Below are 17,733 nucleotides of genomic sequence, written 5' to 3'. Positions count from 1 at the left end.
GCCAGCAAGAGGGCCAGTTGCAAGACTTATTATTCAGCCCTAACATGAAAATGATTATCTCGACATGTGGAAAAAAAAAGTCAGTTAAAAAAGGATTCGATTGAAAACCAGAACAATGAGTGTAAAAAAAAAAAAAAAAAAAACTAGCAGGATAAGTCTATTATTGTATATTTCTCTTTTTTCGAGCTAATGTGTTACATGTATGTCCAAAAAACATGGATACATCATTTTAAAGATTCCTCAGAGGATAGAAAGTCTCTCTCTCTCTCTCTCTCTCTCTCTCTCTCTCTCTCTCTCTCTCTCTCTCTCTCTCTCTCTCTCTTTTTACTTTATTGTCAGTAGGGTGTTCAGATTCAGTTTCCTTTAGATCTGTATTAGTGTGTGTGATGCATAGAGCCTGAGGGGACAGCTACAGCTTCAGTGTTGCGCACCACTGTCCCTTCTCTATGAGCTCAAACTCAGTCACGGCATCTCCAGCTTCTGCTTCGAGCCAGACTATGGCTCCACAGCTTGAGTCGCTCCTCTCCAATTATGACACCAAGCATGGCGGGGCGTCTGCCAGACAGTCTGATGGAGCCACAGCAAGAGATCTTCACCCACACTCACAATAATAACTACACTTTAAGAGTTTCCTACAGTTGAAGGCAAACCACACCATGTCCATTCAGTCATCCCAAACAAACAAAAAATACAAGCATTTAATGTTGCCTTGTATGAAATAGATAAAATGATGCTGGGTAATTAATTTTGCACCATCTGTAACTGGTGGCCAACACAGAAAAAAAATGCACATGACTAGGAACACCCCTACAACATCCACTGTTTCACAGTAAACACACTCCCGATTATCGCCTTCCAAAATGTCCTACCTATGACTCCATGTTCATACTAAATAGCTGAGGGTTGGCTCTGTGGTACCTATGTTTAATGCCACAGGCCTGTAGTCTGTGTGACACTCTGGAGTAGTGGTTTCCCTAGGTTGACTTCTTTAGCCTGGCGCTGGCAGAGAACGGAACCACACCTCACTACCGAGCCCATTTGTACCCATTAGACTACCGACAACGTTCTGACTGACTTTAGCAGTTTAAATAACACACTCAACTGTCCTGCTGTTATTACAGACATGTGAACTAACCACAGACAGTTGCCTCGTTAATGGACTCTAGGCAGTGCGTTGCTGCAGTTCACAGTAGCCTACAGCGCTGCCGTATGAATATAGGGAAAACACTTTTCTGGACTGTCAGGGGTTTCTGTTGGCCTGGCGACCCGCCAGGCTTGTGCAATTATAGGTGAAACACTGCTGGAGCTTTGCCAGACAGTTGCATAAGGGAACGGTGATCCTCCTGTGATTATGCCAGGTGCGTGAGTGGTTGCCCTCCTCAATACCAGCTGAAAGGTTTAAGAAACAACGAGCCATTACGTTTAACCCAAACCTTCCTGATGCCATTGCGAGGTATGGGTTGAGGCCCTAAAAGCATACAACAATGTCATTTCATCACAAAACATGTACATCAACCTCCATCCTTCCTCTCTCTACACTCAACTATGCCTGATCCAGGTCAGGGTGTGAACAGAAAGATAATAAAGACCAATTGAAATGGTCCAAGCCAACCTGCAGGATCTTTATCCTGACCCATCAGAATCGCCCGATTTATTGCTACACACTACTTTTCCGAAAGTCTGCAATCATTCAAGGAGATGAGGAGAATTTATTTCAACTTAAATGTATTTAACACGATTGCATTTGTTCTACAGCACAACGTGGTATCATGACTTCGCGTAAACATACACGCCGACTTTCTTAAGCCAAGTGGCGTGTTATCTGTACACATTTTGAGCTATCCGCGTGTATGTCCACGCCGTATACAGCGGACGTAAACATACACGCCACGTGGCATGTTATCGCCGTCTTGCCGTGTTATCGTGAGAACAACGTGTTATCGCGAGAAGAAAGCTACGGTTGAGTTTAGGAAAAGAAGAACCGGTTGGGTTTAGGAAAAGAATAAAGCGACGGTTGAGTTTAGGAAAAGAAGAACGGGGTTGGGTTTAAGAAAAAAACAATGGGGTTGGCTTTACACAAACAAGAAAGCGAGGAAACGCCACACGCGGGAAGGGATCGCCGCTCTCCTGTGTTTTCGCCCTTTCATACTACTCCCTACGGCGTAAATTCACACGCAAACGCAAGGTAATGTAAGTCAATGGAGGCCAAACGGCACGCTAAAAAGCGAGTATGCGTCTTTATAACACACCAATAATGGCATACGAATTAGCGTGTCATACATACGCCATTTCATGAGATCAGTCTGTACAGCAGAAAGCTTTCGTGCAAGATGCTGACCCTCACACTGCTACCTCCTACCAGTAGCAGAAACAAATCACACACTCATGTGAATCACACACGTTAGATGTTGACTTTATTCATTGAAAGTCGGCTAGTACTTGTCATGGTTATTGTTGTAGAATACATGACATTTTATAACACAATTTTTAAGCAATTAATGCCAAATTGTTGGCTTTTATATTTACATGACCTTATTGTTGTACCTCTACAAATATGAAGACAACCAGTAATAGACAAAACAGAATAAGCTTGCAAATTATTATCAATCTACATACAACACTTAACACAACAGCATACATGCAGTTGCATACACTTTCAGCCTGATATTGAGTTGATTCTCAGGTCCACTGGGTATTGCTGATGCTGAGGAGAAGGCCATTAGGCTTTTAGTACTACGGTCTCTGCACGGTCTCCCTGGAATTTCCAGAGAGAACACAGCAAGTGACAGGCATTTGTACACAAAATTACAGGCTCAGAGGAATTAGTCTGTGACTTATTGTAAAACACAAAAAGCCACACAATCCTGGATCAGCTCCTGAGTGTAAATCAGTACAGTATTGACTGATGTTTCAGACTGACAACAGAAGAAGGTGATATTGCTATAATTTTGGAAAGCTGTGGTAGGCAGGCACTTTATTTTTGGTGTTGTTGGGCAAGAATTCCATAATAATCTTTCAGCATATTGTAATGTAAGTGATCTAAAAGAAAACTAGACTTTTGCACCTCCTCTTGGCTCTGTATTCAGGCTTCAGAAAATATGTCCATCACAGGAGACTTTGGTCAATCACAGGTCATTTCACACACACAGAGAGAGAGAGAGAGAGAGAGAGAGAGAGAGAGAGAGAGAGAGAGAGAGAGAGAGAGAGAGAGAGAGAGAGAGAGAGAGAGAGAGAGAGAGAGAGAGAGAGTTCCTATTGGCTGTTCTGAGCATGCATTGCCCATGCGACAGAGAGGGTAGAGGGAGAGCTGCAGGAAAACATCTCACTCTACTTCAAATCTGGCGGGGGTTTTTTTGCTTTCTTCCCACTGCAGCTTTAATATTAATACACAGCTAATCTAAAGACATGGAAGGGAAAAGCCTTGGGCTAATCTCACATATCAAATCTGAAGTTCATAGTGGTTATGCCATAGAAATTTAACCTAGATGCACTGCAAAAATCCTCAAATTAACTTAATGTTAAACAGTACTAAGTCCCACCCAACTGCAGAAATACAGTACGTCGGCAGGATAGGAAAGCAGCAAATATTGGCTTCAGCTTTTAAAAAAAAAAAAAAAAAAAAAAAAAACATATGCGTGGATCGTTTTTTCTTGACAACACAGTGTATGATTGATTACAATTATTCCAGGACTTCAGCAAACAGTTGATGCTGCACAACTAGCAGATCACCATGGGACTGCACAGCATCTGCACTCGTGTGTGTATTTGCTTACCTTTGATAACATACAGCAGACAAGCACTTTGACGGTTATTCCAGACAACAAACAAGCTGATTAAGGTAATAATCTTCCTGTTTTGGTTTAGGGTCCTCTTTTATATGTCAGATCAGACCTTCTTACTTCTGCTAATTGTACCTGACCTACGGACAAACGGAATAAAATGCAGAAAGTGTCATGTGCATCGTTGACTTCTGCATGATTACTTTAATGAAGTCGGTGCTAATACCGATCCATTTATGGCCATTACCAATACATAAAAACATACTTGTAGATTTATGAAGATTTAAAGCTTGTATAGAGGCCTACTTGTCCCCACATAAAGCCCTGCAGACATATTCTGTTTATGGAAACACTAATTGCAAGAGCAAGTGCAGATAACCTAATAACAGAATTATGTGAAGAAGTGTAACTTTGGACAGCCGAGTTCAGCATTTCTCATTAACCTTTGCATTTAAAAATGTTCTCGATAAAAGTCTAAAGTATCTATGAAATCACCTAGTCATATGCTCTTCTAAAAATAAACTAACACAAATTAAGTGTGTACTTTTTGCTAAACAATGTCTCTGGCAAACAAGTCCCCCAGAGTAATTAATTGGGGTAAAATTGTTGCTGAAGACAAATAAAGTTTCCTCCCCGTCTCCTTAAATACCTTAGGCAGCAATATCAACATTCAACAGCATCATTCACAAAGTCACTTTTTTTGTGAATATGTTGAAAGAGTTAATCATGCAAACTTTCAAGCCCAATTTGGCATTAAATGTCTATTTTATTATAGGTTAAGTATAGTAATCACTGACCTAATAGTGGTTCCAAATTCTACTATAACCAAGAGCTATAATTATTAATAAATCAGATTCCATATTAGGTGAAGTGCCAAAGATCGACAAATCTATCCACTCGTTGCTGATGAAATGTTGACACAAAAAAATCCTAATTGTTTGAAAATTGTCTTACCTTTCGAAATGCATTTGCCAAAGTGACTCAGGCAAACAAATTCTTTGTTGTCTGCAGGCCAGTTCAAGTGGCGGATCTAATCAGGAGATGCAAAGTGCAGCTCTCTAATTGCATCATTAGCTAAACCAATGACTCAGTCACAGTGACTTCAGCCTTCACCTCCCCCCACCATTCCCTCCTCTGCCCCATCCAGAAATAGGGAGTCAAGCCTCAAGCTCTTTACTGTACAGCTGCTCAAGCTGAATAATTCTAACATGTTATGTGCAACAGCGTAAAATGCTAGCGTTCCAGAAATATCCAACTGAAAAACATAGCATTAATGAGGGTGTGCTATAAACATGTCATCAAGACACTATTAATGTTTGTCTTCCAGGGAGTGGTAACGGTTAGTACTTCATTTCGAAAAACAGAAATAAAAACATATCAACTCAGGCACACAATGTAGTGATGTTGCCTCAACATGACAGGTATTGCCCCATCGGAAATGTGCAGAGTACCCAGAGGTAACAGTCATACGCATGCACACATTCATGATTTTGAAGATTTGGATTTTGATGTGATTTCAACAGTAAACAATGCTCTCTTGATGCACTGTCTGTAATGGGACAGGGCCTCGCAGTCTTGTTTGGCTCACTTGGTTGTACAATTAAAAAAAGCCACTTGGGCCGCATTTCCACCTGGTACAAAAATCTGATCTAAGTGCTCCGATCACAAGTGGACAGCTCTAAGTACATGCGTTCCCACATGGCAGCAGAGGGTGTCTCCAAATGTATCTTGAGTGACCACTTGTGACCGGATCTTACTTCCCTGCTCTATATGCAAATAAATACGTATATCATTTTAGTTTACCCATAGTACGTCGGTAGTCATAGGGCTCGGCAGTGTGAGCGTTTCACTCGCATTTGCGACTAAAAATAGATGTGTGCAAACTGTAAAATGTTTTTAGAAGCACGTGTGTGAACAACCTAACGTTAAGGTATTTTTACACTTGTCGTTTTTTGCAAATGCGGCAGCCAGTAGCTCCCATGAACTTTGTGACATTTAGGGCTGGTCCGAATACCATTTTTTGAGCTTCGAAGCTTCAGTAGTAATGAGCATCGAATATTCGAAGCTTCGGCGAGAGGACATATTATTATCTCTCTATAAATTGCAGGAACGTCTTTCTGTCTGTCTGGGTTTTATGCGAATATCTCTCAAACCGTTAGTCCGATGGATTTCAAACTTGACATGTGTCTTGCTACGGGTGCCAAGTTTGACGTTGTTTGGATTATAAATGCAAAAGATATCGTTAAATATATAAATCGCTAAAAGAAGCACACATTGGCTTTTGCCGCTGTCCACTCCCCCTCTCACCCTGAGGACCAGAGACAGAGAGCAGCGGAGCTTTGGCAGCTAAAATGTGGCATACACCTCAGACCCACAAAAATGGGCAAAGTTGCACTACTTTGGACTGTCTTTGACTTTGAATAAACAAATGACAATTTCTGAATTTAAGGACGTATCAGAATCCCACACATGCAAAGCACAACCAGCTACAGACAACAAGTGCAGACAGAGCATGATGCCACTTATAGGCAGGCTATTTATCTTATAAAGCGAGACCTCTCTCTCTCTGATTACATTTTTAAAAATGTAAACGAGAGTATTATATTTCGAACATATTCAAGCGCGAATGAGAACCGTTTGGAGGGGGATGCCAGGTTGTGCAAAAAAAAAAAAGAATATTCAAATGTCAAATTTTCAAATCGAATACCAACCCACCGAACGAATATTCGAATATTCGGGTCCAGCCCTAGTGACATTTTAGTTTTAATTTGTTGTCTTTCTGTCTTTGTTACCGGAGCGATTCCGGAGCGCTTCCAGCTCGTCATTATAGGCTATCATATTGCAGCGAGCCTGCAACTGCAGCGTTGTCTGCGTGGGGTTTTGAAAAGTAACCACAGTTGCAACCGCTTTATCGGCAATGCTATCCCTGTTAACTGAATTGAACTGCAGAGTAGGGCTGCACGATATGAGGAAAATGTCTAATTGCGCTTATTTTGACACATATTACGATTGCGATGATTCACGATATTGAAGGGAATGATCATTTGTGTATCATTATTCTCATTTTCATTTAAACATTAAAATTAAAAATGATTATAGTGTGATTTTTGCAAGGATCTGTAGCAAACAGATTTTTTTCATTAGTCTGTAGGATACGAATTGTAGGCCCAGGACATCTCTGCAGCGCCACAATACTTAATTCAGAATGGTTTGACACATATTGTATTTTGCCTTTAACAAATATTGCACCACCCTGCGATTTGGATATTGCACTAGTCCATATTACAATTTCGATACAATTGCAATTAATTGTGCAGCCCTACTGCAGAGTGGAGGTCTCTCTGCCGTCCCCCGTACACGTAAAGCCGTATACACATACGTTTGCGGCAAAACTGCTCTGCGCTGGCTGTGCCATTGTTTTCCTATGGGGAGAGCGGTGGAGACAGAGGAAGCGCTACCCTCGGCATCGCGCACCGCTTGGAATTGCCATTTCCGATCAGTGCATAACGGCCATGAGCGATTTGAGACAACATTACTCTGTTGAAATTTACGCACTAAACAAGTGTGTACATACAGTGTACTACATGTAAGTGTACTATTCTATTTCATGTTTGCTTATAGAAGTCGTGTTAGGTAACTGCTGACGAGTACCCATTTCCTGATTTTGCTGCTTTAAAAAAAAATAACAGGGGACTTTCATTGTGAAAAATTTGAATTAAATGAAACCGTTCCACCTAGGGCTGTCCCAAACAATTATTTTTTAAACGATTAATCTAGCGATTATTTTTTCCGATTAGTCGATTAATCTAACGATACATTTTTCGATTAATCTAATGATTAATTTTTCAATTAGCAATTATTTTCCCATTGCTCAATTATTAACAATTTACACAAAACAAATTTCAATAAGGTTCAAATCTCTATTTATTAAAATTGTTTAAGTAAAATTAATTTTTAGTGCAACCTGAAGCCAGATGTAGGCTATCAATCCAACAACAAAATAAATTCACTTTCAGGAGGAATACAAAAATAAAAACTTATAGTAAACAGAGCAAGTGCAAAAAGAGTAGCCTGTATTTGCTTTTTTTTTAACAGTAGGTAAAATAATGAATAAACTCTTGTTTAACATCCAAGCTCTTCTCCCTTTAATTTAACTTTAATTATTTGTATCTAAAGGCTGGTGAAGCACTGTAGGGAGAAGTTTGACAGTTTTTTTGTCTTGTTCCAGTGACTGGTGATGGCGTCAGATATGCGTTAGCATGTTAGATGTATTTCCACTCACATACCCAACAACTGCTGAACAACGCCGACACACAGCACGACAAACCATTTACGAATGTGGTCAGAGTGATCGGATCTCAATGCGTCCTGGATGCATCCCACCTCTTAGAGCTGTCCACTTGTGATCAGATCACTCAGATTAGATTTCATACCAGGTGGAAATGGGATTTTGAGTTGCCCTCTTATTTTAGAAGACCCCTGACTTGCTGTGGTTCTGCCTGCATGACTAAGAGACGGTTTCCCAGCAACTGAAAATGCAGTCTACCAGAAAAGAACTTTCTTGTGTTTCCTGTCTCTGTAAAGAGAAAGAGGTGATGGTAACACCTCTGGTATTTCCTGTTATAAGGGCTCAAACGCAAAAGAGAGCACAATCTTGACGGGTCTAGTGTCAATGAAGATCTCTCAACGGTGAAGCCAATTGCTATGCTCTGCTTAGATTAACGAGAAACACGGCTGTCCATGTCTTATGAGGATAAGTCATTCAAATAATGACAGCTATAGCAACGTGACCTTAACTTCAGCATTATGACATTTCCCGTGGTCGGGTTTTTATTTACATTGCATGCACAAAAGATCTTTCTAGTTTTCGTATTTAGTTAGTTGCACGTGTTTGACAGCGCTTTTTCTCGTTGTCACAGTGATGTCTCTGATTGATAGATGGAGTAAATAACCTGGCCTCTGCCGCACTTTGTTAGCTACAGTCAGTGTACGCAGCACAGCCTGACTGCAGCTGCTGATAGAGAGCTTCTGGAACGGACGTCTCCACATCGGGTCACATATGCGGAACGATCTCTCAACGTTAAATATACGGTGTTCCAAGTGATTTTACTAGTGTCCTAAACGCGTCTTTTAATTGTGATTATGTAAACGTTACCTCAGGCTAACATTAGTATATTTGATTTGAGACGCTGATGCCAATCCATTACGCCATGGATTGCAGCGAAGTTGAGGCTCAGGCTCACAATTCAGCACAATCAGCAAGATAATCACAGCTAACAAAAACAATTCCTAATCATGTAACTTATATGTGTTGCTGTCGTGTTATTCCCTTTACAACGTTATGTTCATTTCGACACCATCAGTAGCTAGTTACCGTGATTAGCGTCGCGTAAACTGTTCTGCCAACATAAATAATAAGACACGAACGCTATTAACGCCATTTCGGAATAACATCACCGTTGGTAGAGTGAAGATAACCCGCACAACACTCAGTCATTGGAGAAAGCACAAATGCTCTTACCTTCGCCGAAATTCTTCTCTTTTCACTGTGAAGACCCTCTGGATTTTGTTGCTTTGACACAACTACCACGCGCTGCACCAGAGCCCCGCCCTGCTGGCTGCGGGCGAGCTGCCGTTCGTCAATTAGAATACAACTGCAGCCGGGGCGAAGCTTCTCATTGGCCAGACCACATGTCAATCTATTCGGATTCTGCTTCCCGCGTTCGTTCTCTTAGTACATCCATGGTTCTAGCACTGAATTTCGCGACACAGAGCGTCCCAGAAGCGGCTAGAAAGGAACAAAACCGCGGCGCATCTGCACCTGGTGGAATACGCCGGCAAGTACCGCTCACAAAACATTACATGATACAGCCTATATTTATGTGAAAACAACTCACAGTAACCTCCGGTTTATAACAATACCTGGAGTAAGACATACACCGTTTTATCAAATTAATATTTAATGTCAATTGAAACAATAAAAGCTGTCAAAAATAATGAGCAACTTGTGGTAAAACTACAATGTGACAAAATCAATTTCATTTCATTTGGAAAGCCTGTGAATCCATATTTTATTTCTTTGTTAAAAAACAAATGGGTGCCGTTCATTGTCAACCGAGAAAGACAATAACCTGTCAGAACAGAAACATCTTTATGGTATATCCCCCTGGGGAGAATGATTTGTCACTTGACTGTGACTCTTTGTGCCAGCTACATTGGATTAGCTGTCTCAGTAGTGCAAGTCTTGTATAGAGGGAGGTGCTGCTTGCAGGATGTAAGTGAACACGGCTACAGTCAGTCTTTCATAATGAGAGGAGCCTTGACTTGAGCTGCAACCTCAGCCCCCATAAGTTCCTCTACAATCGTCAGGGCAAACTCGAAACTGGTTCCTGGCCCACGGCTGGTGATGTAATGTCCATCCTTCTGTACTCGAGCCTCTGAATATTTATAGTGGTCTAAAAAAAGACAGAGCCATACCATAAGGATGATCACAATATGAAAACTTTAAGCTACAGATTGAAAGCCACACCATACATCACACTGTAATATATGCACTTAGGTACCACCATTTTAACTGACCCAGTTCTAGTATGTTCTGCCAAATTCCTGCATCTGCTTTCACCTGGGTGGTGTGTTCTACTCTACTGCATAGTGACATGATATTCCAGTGGCATGAAAGAGCTACAACAGCACCATCTACTGCCTTTTACAAATAATTACAAGGGCCTCCTGTTCTGAGTTAGAGCTGCAAATGTTAGTCACTAGCTGTACATTTAACACATTTTCCACACGTTTGTTTGCATGAAGTGTTTTTTTTACCTCCAACCATCATCTTCTCCTTCATGGCAGGATGTGTAGTGACTGTGCTGCCGTACCCGATGCCATGTGCCAGAAGAGCAGTGGGACCTGCAGAAGAGCAAAGTCGTTTAAGGTTCATTTAACAGCTTCCTGTGATAAAGTAACACTTGTTCTGCTGCTTGTGTGTAAAATAAAAAATAGGTGTAAAAATACTGTATCCTCAAATCACTTCCCTCTAGCTAAACACTAAATCAAAATACAGAAAATGCTGCATTTAACATTAGGAATTGCAGTTAGTAAACAACATTATGTTCTAAAGGTGTCCTCAACAGCGCCATTGTTTCTAAGAATACACACATACAGTATACAGTTTCAGCCTCTCTCCAAAGACTCTGCGCCACATTTAAGAGAGAAAAAAGGAGAGGCTGAAGACATTGACTGCTGCTGCATTAACTTTGGCAACGTCCTACCACTGCAGTGAGCTCATCCAAAAACTGTTAATAAATAGAAAGTTATTGATTATGCTCCTTGGCTGCCTTCCAATGCAGTCTAAAGATTTCACTTTCCCCTGGCAGAACAGCAGACTGTCAGTTAAAGCCAGGCTACTCCTGTTACAGCAAGTCCCCACCCAGAGGACGCCAGCCTGGGGGGAGAGAGAGAGAGAGAGAGAGAGAGAGAGAGAGAGAGAGAGAGAGAGAGAGAGAGAGAGAGAGAGAGAGAGAGAGAGAGAGAGAGAGAGAGAGAGAGAGAGACCTGAGAACCAGAGTCAGACGTGGAGAGAAAGGTGATGACGGCCATCTTTCTATCCTCTGAGGAATCTTTAAAAATGATGTATCCATGTTTTTTGGACATACATGTAACACATTAGCTCAAAAAAAGAGAAATATACAATAATAGATTGGTTTTTTTTACACTCATTGTTCTGGTTTTCAATCGAATCCTTTTTGAACTGACTTTTTTTTCCACATGTCGAGATAATCATTTTCATGTTAGGGCTGAATAATAAGTCTTGCAACTGGCCCTCTTGCTGGCAGGTTCATTAAACTGTATATTCCTGTGAGGATTTCAGTCATTTTCTAGGACACCCTTCAATCCACTTTGCTGCATTGGCCCCGGTCCCTATTCAAAATGTCTTTCCAGTGTCCTTTCTATGCATATGGAGGCTGTCAAATAAAATGTCAGTGCTTGTAGGTTCACTCAGGGACAGTTATTAATCAAACCCTCTCTTTCATTCCAAATGCCAAAAAGGGGTCACACATGACCATAAATTAATAAAGCATGTTTGTTAATATTTCAAATCTTAAATCTCAGACCATACTGATACTGCACTATTCCTTCCCAATATTTTTGTAAAGTTCTAAATTCTATTGTATTGTTATACTGTATACTTAATAGTATTTTTTTATATATATTTCTCACTGTCCTTCTGTTTTTTTTTTTTATTCTTATATGTTAAGTGAGTGTTGTACTTAGAGAGCAAAGATTAACCAGAGTCAAATTACTTGTTTGTTTTGCGCAAACTTGGCCAATAAAGCTGATTCTGATTTGTTAACTGTATGTTTTTTATTTTTTTAAGGTACGTGATGAACTCTTTCAAGAGCACATCCAGTTACTAAAATACCAAAATCTGAATCCATTGCCATGTGCATATAAAAACTGCACATGTTTTCTGTCCAAGATTCTATTTGCGAGCCAAACCAAATCCCATTTACTGGCACAACATTAGCTTGGTAGGTTTTAAACCACAATATCATACATATAGTGTTGTTCCTAGTTAAACACGTTTGCAGAGCTCATGATAGCATAGTGCATGGTTTATTATTTACATCACTGGATTGTCAAACTGGTTTGATTGGATATGGAAAATGACTGTGAGTACATGTATTGCTCTATTACTGCAAGCATCAGAATAAACTGCACTGTATAGGTTGGGTAATTTAAATCTATTTGAATGAAAGCACCAACATGATGGTCACATTTGAGGTCATGATATTTTTAAAACTTGTCACTTTTGCTTTGCAGGTTAGGGTTATATGAACTCACACTTGTCACCTGGTACCAATGCAGAGGCGACAAGTGTGTGTGGGAATTTTCTTTGGAAATGGATCTTCGGGCTAATTAATTCCCTGCACCACAAAGGAGATAAAGCAAGTGGTGTGTGTGTTGCTTTCTACTCATATTTAAACTTTAACACACAGAAAAGGCATAACTATTAGAGGCTGGTACTGTATAATTATGACTTTGTTTTCATCAACTGTACCTGCACAGATGGCTGCAATGAGGCCTTTTCTGCCATCTTGATCCTTCAGCACCTCCTTCACAGCAGGAGACTGCAAGAGAGCATGGAAACCAGACGCACAGTGAGTCATTTGCAGGCCATGTGATTGTACAGTGTATATGCTGACTGTGGTATAATCATTGGAACAAACTGGCAATGTTTTAAACACATCAAAATTAACCCATCATTGTTTCAATACAACCACATATTTATTAATCAAAATCAGGAGCAATATTTTTAACTAAACATGGTCTTTGCCTTATCTCATCTATCAAATTAGTTTGAAAATATTGAATTTCATAGAATCAAATAACTTTTACTTTTTTGAGAACACTAAAAGAGTGAGCAGTCATTCCTGTATGCCAGCTCTGTAGCACAGAGGGATAGAGAAAAATAGAGAATAAGTCAATCATTTTCGTCAATCAATGCTAGTAAGGCCCTCAAGTTAAGGACCCTCAAAACACATTTTCTCAGTCAGCTTCTTACTATGATGAATGGTGTCCTATGACTACAAAATCTTCCACCAAAGTTGGAACAGTTTTTGTTATTTCACATAAATGTTTCTGCTCTTTTCATTTGTTTAAAGTGGGAAGATTGTGCAGAGACATCATTGCTGAGTCCAGATTTTAGCTCCACCCAAGACGATTGTGATTGGTTTAAAGAAATGCAAACAACCCGGAGCGTTTTTTTCTCCTGTCCTGCAATGTATGTGTGGAGGAGCCAGACCTTACTCCACAGCACTGTGCAGATAAGTCTGGCAATGTGAGACAACATGCTCCCATGAACCAATCAGGATTTAGCCAAATTGGAATCAGAATCTGTTTCTGGGCAACTGTCAATCAAATCTGATCAAACCACACCCACACTGTCTTGAAGAGGCAGGTGAGCTGAGTTTTTGAGTGTTAAACTATTAACAAGTTAAACAGGGATGTATTTTTCCAAAACTTTACCTTTGTTCCCTTCTTATTTAGTCACAAGTATTTAATGTTATATTGAAATATTTAAAATGTTATGTTTAAAATGTAGCCTAAGCAATTTACAGGCAGTCAGAGTATTTCTCACCTCTGCCAGATTCTGGGCCCCTGGCATTCCTCCTGGCAGAAGCACCACATCGTATGGGCCCTGGGTGACAAACAATTAAAGATAAAGTGAAACAAGGTTTGATATTGTAGCACACTTAAGTATCAGAAACAGGTTTATTGCCAGGTAGGTTTGCACAACGAATTTTTCTTGGTGTTTTGGTGCATATAACCATAAATACAGTGCAAAAGTCAAGAGACAAGTCAAGAGATAATGTAAAATTCTGAACAGTTTTGTGTAGGACTGTGCAAAATGTTGTCTAAGGAATGTGCAAAACGTCACAAAGTTCAATTCAACATTCAAAATATACATTACAAAATACTAAATATGTTAGTAGATAGATGCTGAGCCCAACCTGTGTGCTGGCCTCCTCCAGGCTAGCATCAGGACAGATGACGACGTTTCTGCTGCACTGTACTGGCTCTTTGCCAGTCAGTCCTGCAACTGTCACTGCAATCTAAAGGTTTGGGAAGGTAATGTGAAAAGTACAGCATTAGCATAAAGGCACGACATGGCTCAACGGATGCACATTGCTGAGATAATAAAGCCCATCGCTTCCACTATATCCACTATCTATTTTTGCAAGAGCCATGGATGTATTATATTAACGGAAAGGGCGTTTCCTAGGATAGCGAAGGCATGACCCGCCCTACTCTGCCTCTGATTGGCTAGTAATCGTTACCTTCGTTGGTTGGATTGGTCAGGTTTAGGCACTAGGAGTGGGAGGCTCTGGGGTAAGAATCAGAGCCATAGAGATATCATTTCTCTATCACTCTGGTAATAATACCAGGGTAAGCCAATCAGAGCAGAGCAGAGTAGGGCGGGTCATGCCTTCGCCATCCTAGGAAAAGAAATATCGAGAACTATCCGGAGCTTAGCGCCGAACTAGACTGTCTAAAGAAATACAAACAAGCCCGAGCATTTTCCCCTTATCCTGGAATAGATAGCTAGCTAGGTGGTGTAGCCAGACCATGCTCCTGGAGATAGGTCAGGGGGAATGCGAGACTAGTATTGCTGATGGATGGAGACTTTAATTTTGAAGGCGATCAAATGGCGGAGAAGTGCATGTCGTTCGACTTTGACATTTAACTTGGCCTCTGTCTGCACTCACTTTAAAGGTTGTGAGTGCGTCAACAGTTAACTAGCTAGCTTATACTATTTTCTAGCAAAAATCAAAACAGTGAACGGACAAATAGCACAAGTACGGTTTGTTAACTTATTGCTCCTGTTAGTTAGCAGACTAATTTATGTTAACGTTAACTTAGCTCGTTACAAATGCTGCTTATTGCTCAACTCTTTGATTTCCATCGTTATCACATTGGCAGTAACCGGTATGTCTTAACAAGGCAGTTGTGGGGTGGCTAACATTTGTATAAACTCAGCTAGCTGGCTAAACTAACGTTAACGTTAAGTTGATCAGTGGCATTATTAGCTAGCTAGCTAGATAGCTAACGTTACTGCTAGCATACAACAAGTAAACAAACCCCAGCTCTACGCATGATGTCCACAGGAATAACAGTTTCCATCTCCTCTGCACCTTTAGACAGGATCACTAACGCCCTCTTGCCTGCCATGATTAGCTTGCAGTTATGCTACTGTCTACTGTAAGCGCAAAGACGCTAACGTTAACTTCAGCTTGTACTTCCAGCAACTGGCATGCTCTGCAATGAGATTCTGACAGGAGGAGGGTTGCCAGGCTGCGTCCCTCTATCCACCTTTTGCAATGTCTGGCAATGCGAGACTAATGGAGCACCGTCTTTGAAAGGGGGATATCCCACCAATAACAGCACAGCACACATGTCGCTCAAGTATGACCCCCCCGGTTTTATTATACCAGATCCACGATGACCCCATTTATCATATGATGACCCTTTACTTAACTAAGAAAATTGATAAAAGGCTTAAACCAATGTATGAACCAAAGAGACATGAACCGTAAAACGAATACAAATAACTAAACCTGCAAAAACAAACGCAATATGCTTCTGTCCTCTGCAGGGAAACAATAGGCCTACTGTGAGCTCAAACATCCAGCTCAAATTGTCAGTTTAGGGCTCCAGTATTAGCTATACATTCTGGTTGTTTGTCAATTGTACAACAGCTCCGAATAAACATTGTGGTCTACTGTATGTGTGTAATGAATTTGAGGACAAATGTATGTTTGGCCATCAGATTACTGTAGGCAGCCTGTCCTCATGGTCGTTCTTACTCATACTGACAAACAACACCAACTTATTTAAAAGTGGCTAAACTTGTTGAGTAGATGCTTTCCAGGTGAGGCTGATTTGAATTTACAGTAAGTCATTGATAGAAATAAGAATAATAAAAAATATTTTTCATATAAACTTGCCTTGTCAATTTCAGAGCTCTTTTTAATAAACCATCAGAATTAAAAATGTTATATCTTAACCAATGTTCATATACAGTATGTGCACATGCAAGCTTCCACTAGCCAGCTTGCAGTCTGAAAAATGGAACAGCTTTTGGTACCATAAGACCACATTCATAAGATAAAAAGATTATTATTACTGCGTACCACTAAAAACAAAATGTTTTCTAGTCTGTGATAGTCAGTGGTGGAATGTAACTAAGTATATTTACTCAAGTACTGTATAGGTACAACGTCAAGGTACCTGTATTTGTACTACCTGAGTATTTAGATTTTAGATTTTGAATTTTAAAGTGATAAAATAATGAAATGTTCCTTTATGTGTTGAGAAAATTCTCCTACTTCTTAAGCTAAATAAACTCTTTAAAAAGCCTCTTGGATCAATTGGAAAATGCATCGTCACAAAGCTGAAAACCGGGCTGTTTTTCTGACACCATGAAAAGTTGACTTTTAAAAGATGAAGATTAAGAGATAAAGGTTCTCATAGGACAGCAACGCTACAAACATATGATGATCTTATAGAATATGATGCATTGCTGTAGATTTAACAACCCAACAGTATATAAAGAAGTTAAAGTAATCTGTAACTTTTAAATGTTTCTGAAACTGTGTAATTGTTGGTAGGCTAGGTTACCATATGCAACACTTGAAATGCAACGACGCATCTGTAACGTATTCTCTTATTGTAAATGAATGATTTTCTGTCTGAGAAAAAAGTAACTATATGACCTCCAGTAACGCAAACTTAGTAATGCAGTGGGCTCCAGCATTGTAAAGAAAACAGCAGGTGTGGTAAAAACACTACCATTTTTGTCCAAAGCCACCACTAGAATCAACATAAACTGAAAGTTACATGTAGCCACTTTAAAGTTAGCACAACCGAAGTCTCGCATTGCCAGACCTTCCTCGACAGCCAGGGGCGTCGGACTGGGGGGAAAAATGGGACTGAGTACCCAGGGCCCTCATGTGAGCAGGGCCCAAAAAGATGCTAGAATGAATAGCTGTGGATGCAGGGAGGGGCCCATAGAAAATGCCTTTCTACAGGGCCCAGAATGTTGTGCTACGCCCCTGTCCACAGCGCTGCGGAGGAGGGTCTGGCTAGTTCACACAGCGTTACGGGATGGGAGAAAAACATGCTCTGGTTTATTGGCATGTCTTTAAACCAATCACAGTCGTCTTGGGTGGCGCTAAGCACCAGACAGAGCCCCGGTGCCTCTGCAAAATAGCCTCGGGATGGAACTTGTCTTGGTGGAACATGTGTACGTCCAAAGGTTGTTTTAGTCGTGCAACAGAAAACTCAGATTGGACAGATAGTCAATTAGCTGTCTGAATTTACCCTGCAGAGATCTGAGGAGCAGTTAACCATAGTCTTCATAAATCAACCAGAGTTTAAAATTCCAACACAAAGA

General features: G+C 40.5%; 2 protein-coding genes across 3 annotated transcripts in view; both read right to left on the bottom strand.

Moving 5' to 3' along the window:
* The window catches only part of kcnab2a (potassium voltage-gated channel, shaker-related subfamily, beta member 2 a), a 100,964-nt gene extending 91,551 nt beyond the window's left edge, over positions 1-9,413 (bottom strand). For both annotated transcript variants that reach the window (XM_031301636.2, XM_036002459.1), the window contains exon 1: positions 9,301-9,413. The gene's annotated coding sequence lies outside the window, so the exon portion shown is untranslated. The remainder of the gene's footprint in view (positions 1-9,300) is intronic.
* Positions 9,414-9,721: 308 nt separating this feature from the next.
* park7 (parkinson protein 7) lies at positions 9,722-15,661 on the bottom strand. The gene is made up of 6 exons (XM_031302076.2): positions 15,420-15,661; positions 14,291-14,392; positions 13,918-13,977; positions 12,838-12,907; positions 10,599-10,685; positions 9,722-10,234 (listed from the first exon to the last, which is right to left on the bottom strand). Exons 1-6 carry the CDS (start codon positions 15,507-15,509, stop codon positions 10,074-10,076), a joined length of 570 nt encoding a protein of 189 aa, XP_031157936.1. The 5' UTR covers positions 15,510-15,661; the 3' UTR covers positions 9,722-10,073.
* Positions 15,662-17,733: the final 2,072 nt, after the last annotated feature.

Source organism: Sander lucioperca, chromosome 6 (assembly GCF_008315115.2).
Source record: "Sander lucioperca isolate FBNREF2018 chromosome 6, SLUC_FBN_1.2, whole genome shotgun sequence".
Lineage (NCBI taxonomy): Eukaryota > Metazoa > Chordata > Actinopteri > Perciformes > Percidae > Sander > Sander lucioperca.
Note: the sequence above shows the minus strand (reverse complement) of the source record. Positions and strands in the feature narration are given on the sequence as shown.

Excerpts from the sequence above, each read along its gene's own strand:
- park7 (XM_031302076.2), bottom strand. The coding sequence starts at position 15,509 with ATGGCAGGCAAGAGGGCGTTAGTGATCCTGTCTAAAGGTGCAGAGGAG. Across the intron at positions 14,393-15,419 it reads ACATCATGCGTAGAGCTGGG|ATTGCAGTGACAGTTGCAGG; the intron begins GTTTGTTTACTT and ends CCAAACCTTTAG. Across the intron at positions 10,235-10,598 it reads GGAGAAGATGATGGTTGGAG|ACCACTATAAATATTCAGAG; the intron begins GTAAAAAAAACA and ends GTCTTTTTTTAG.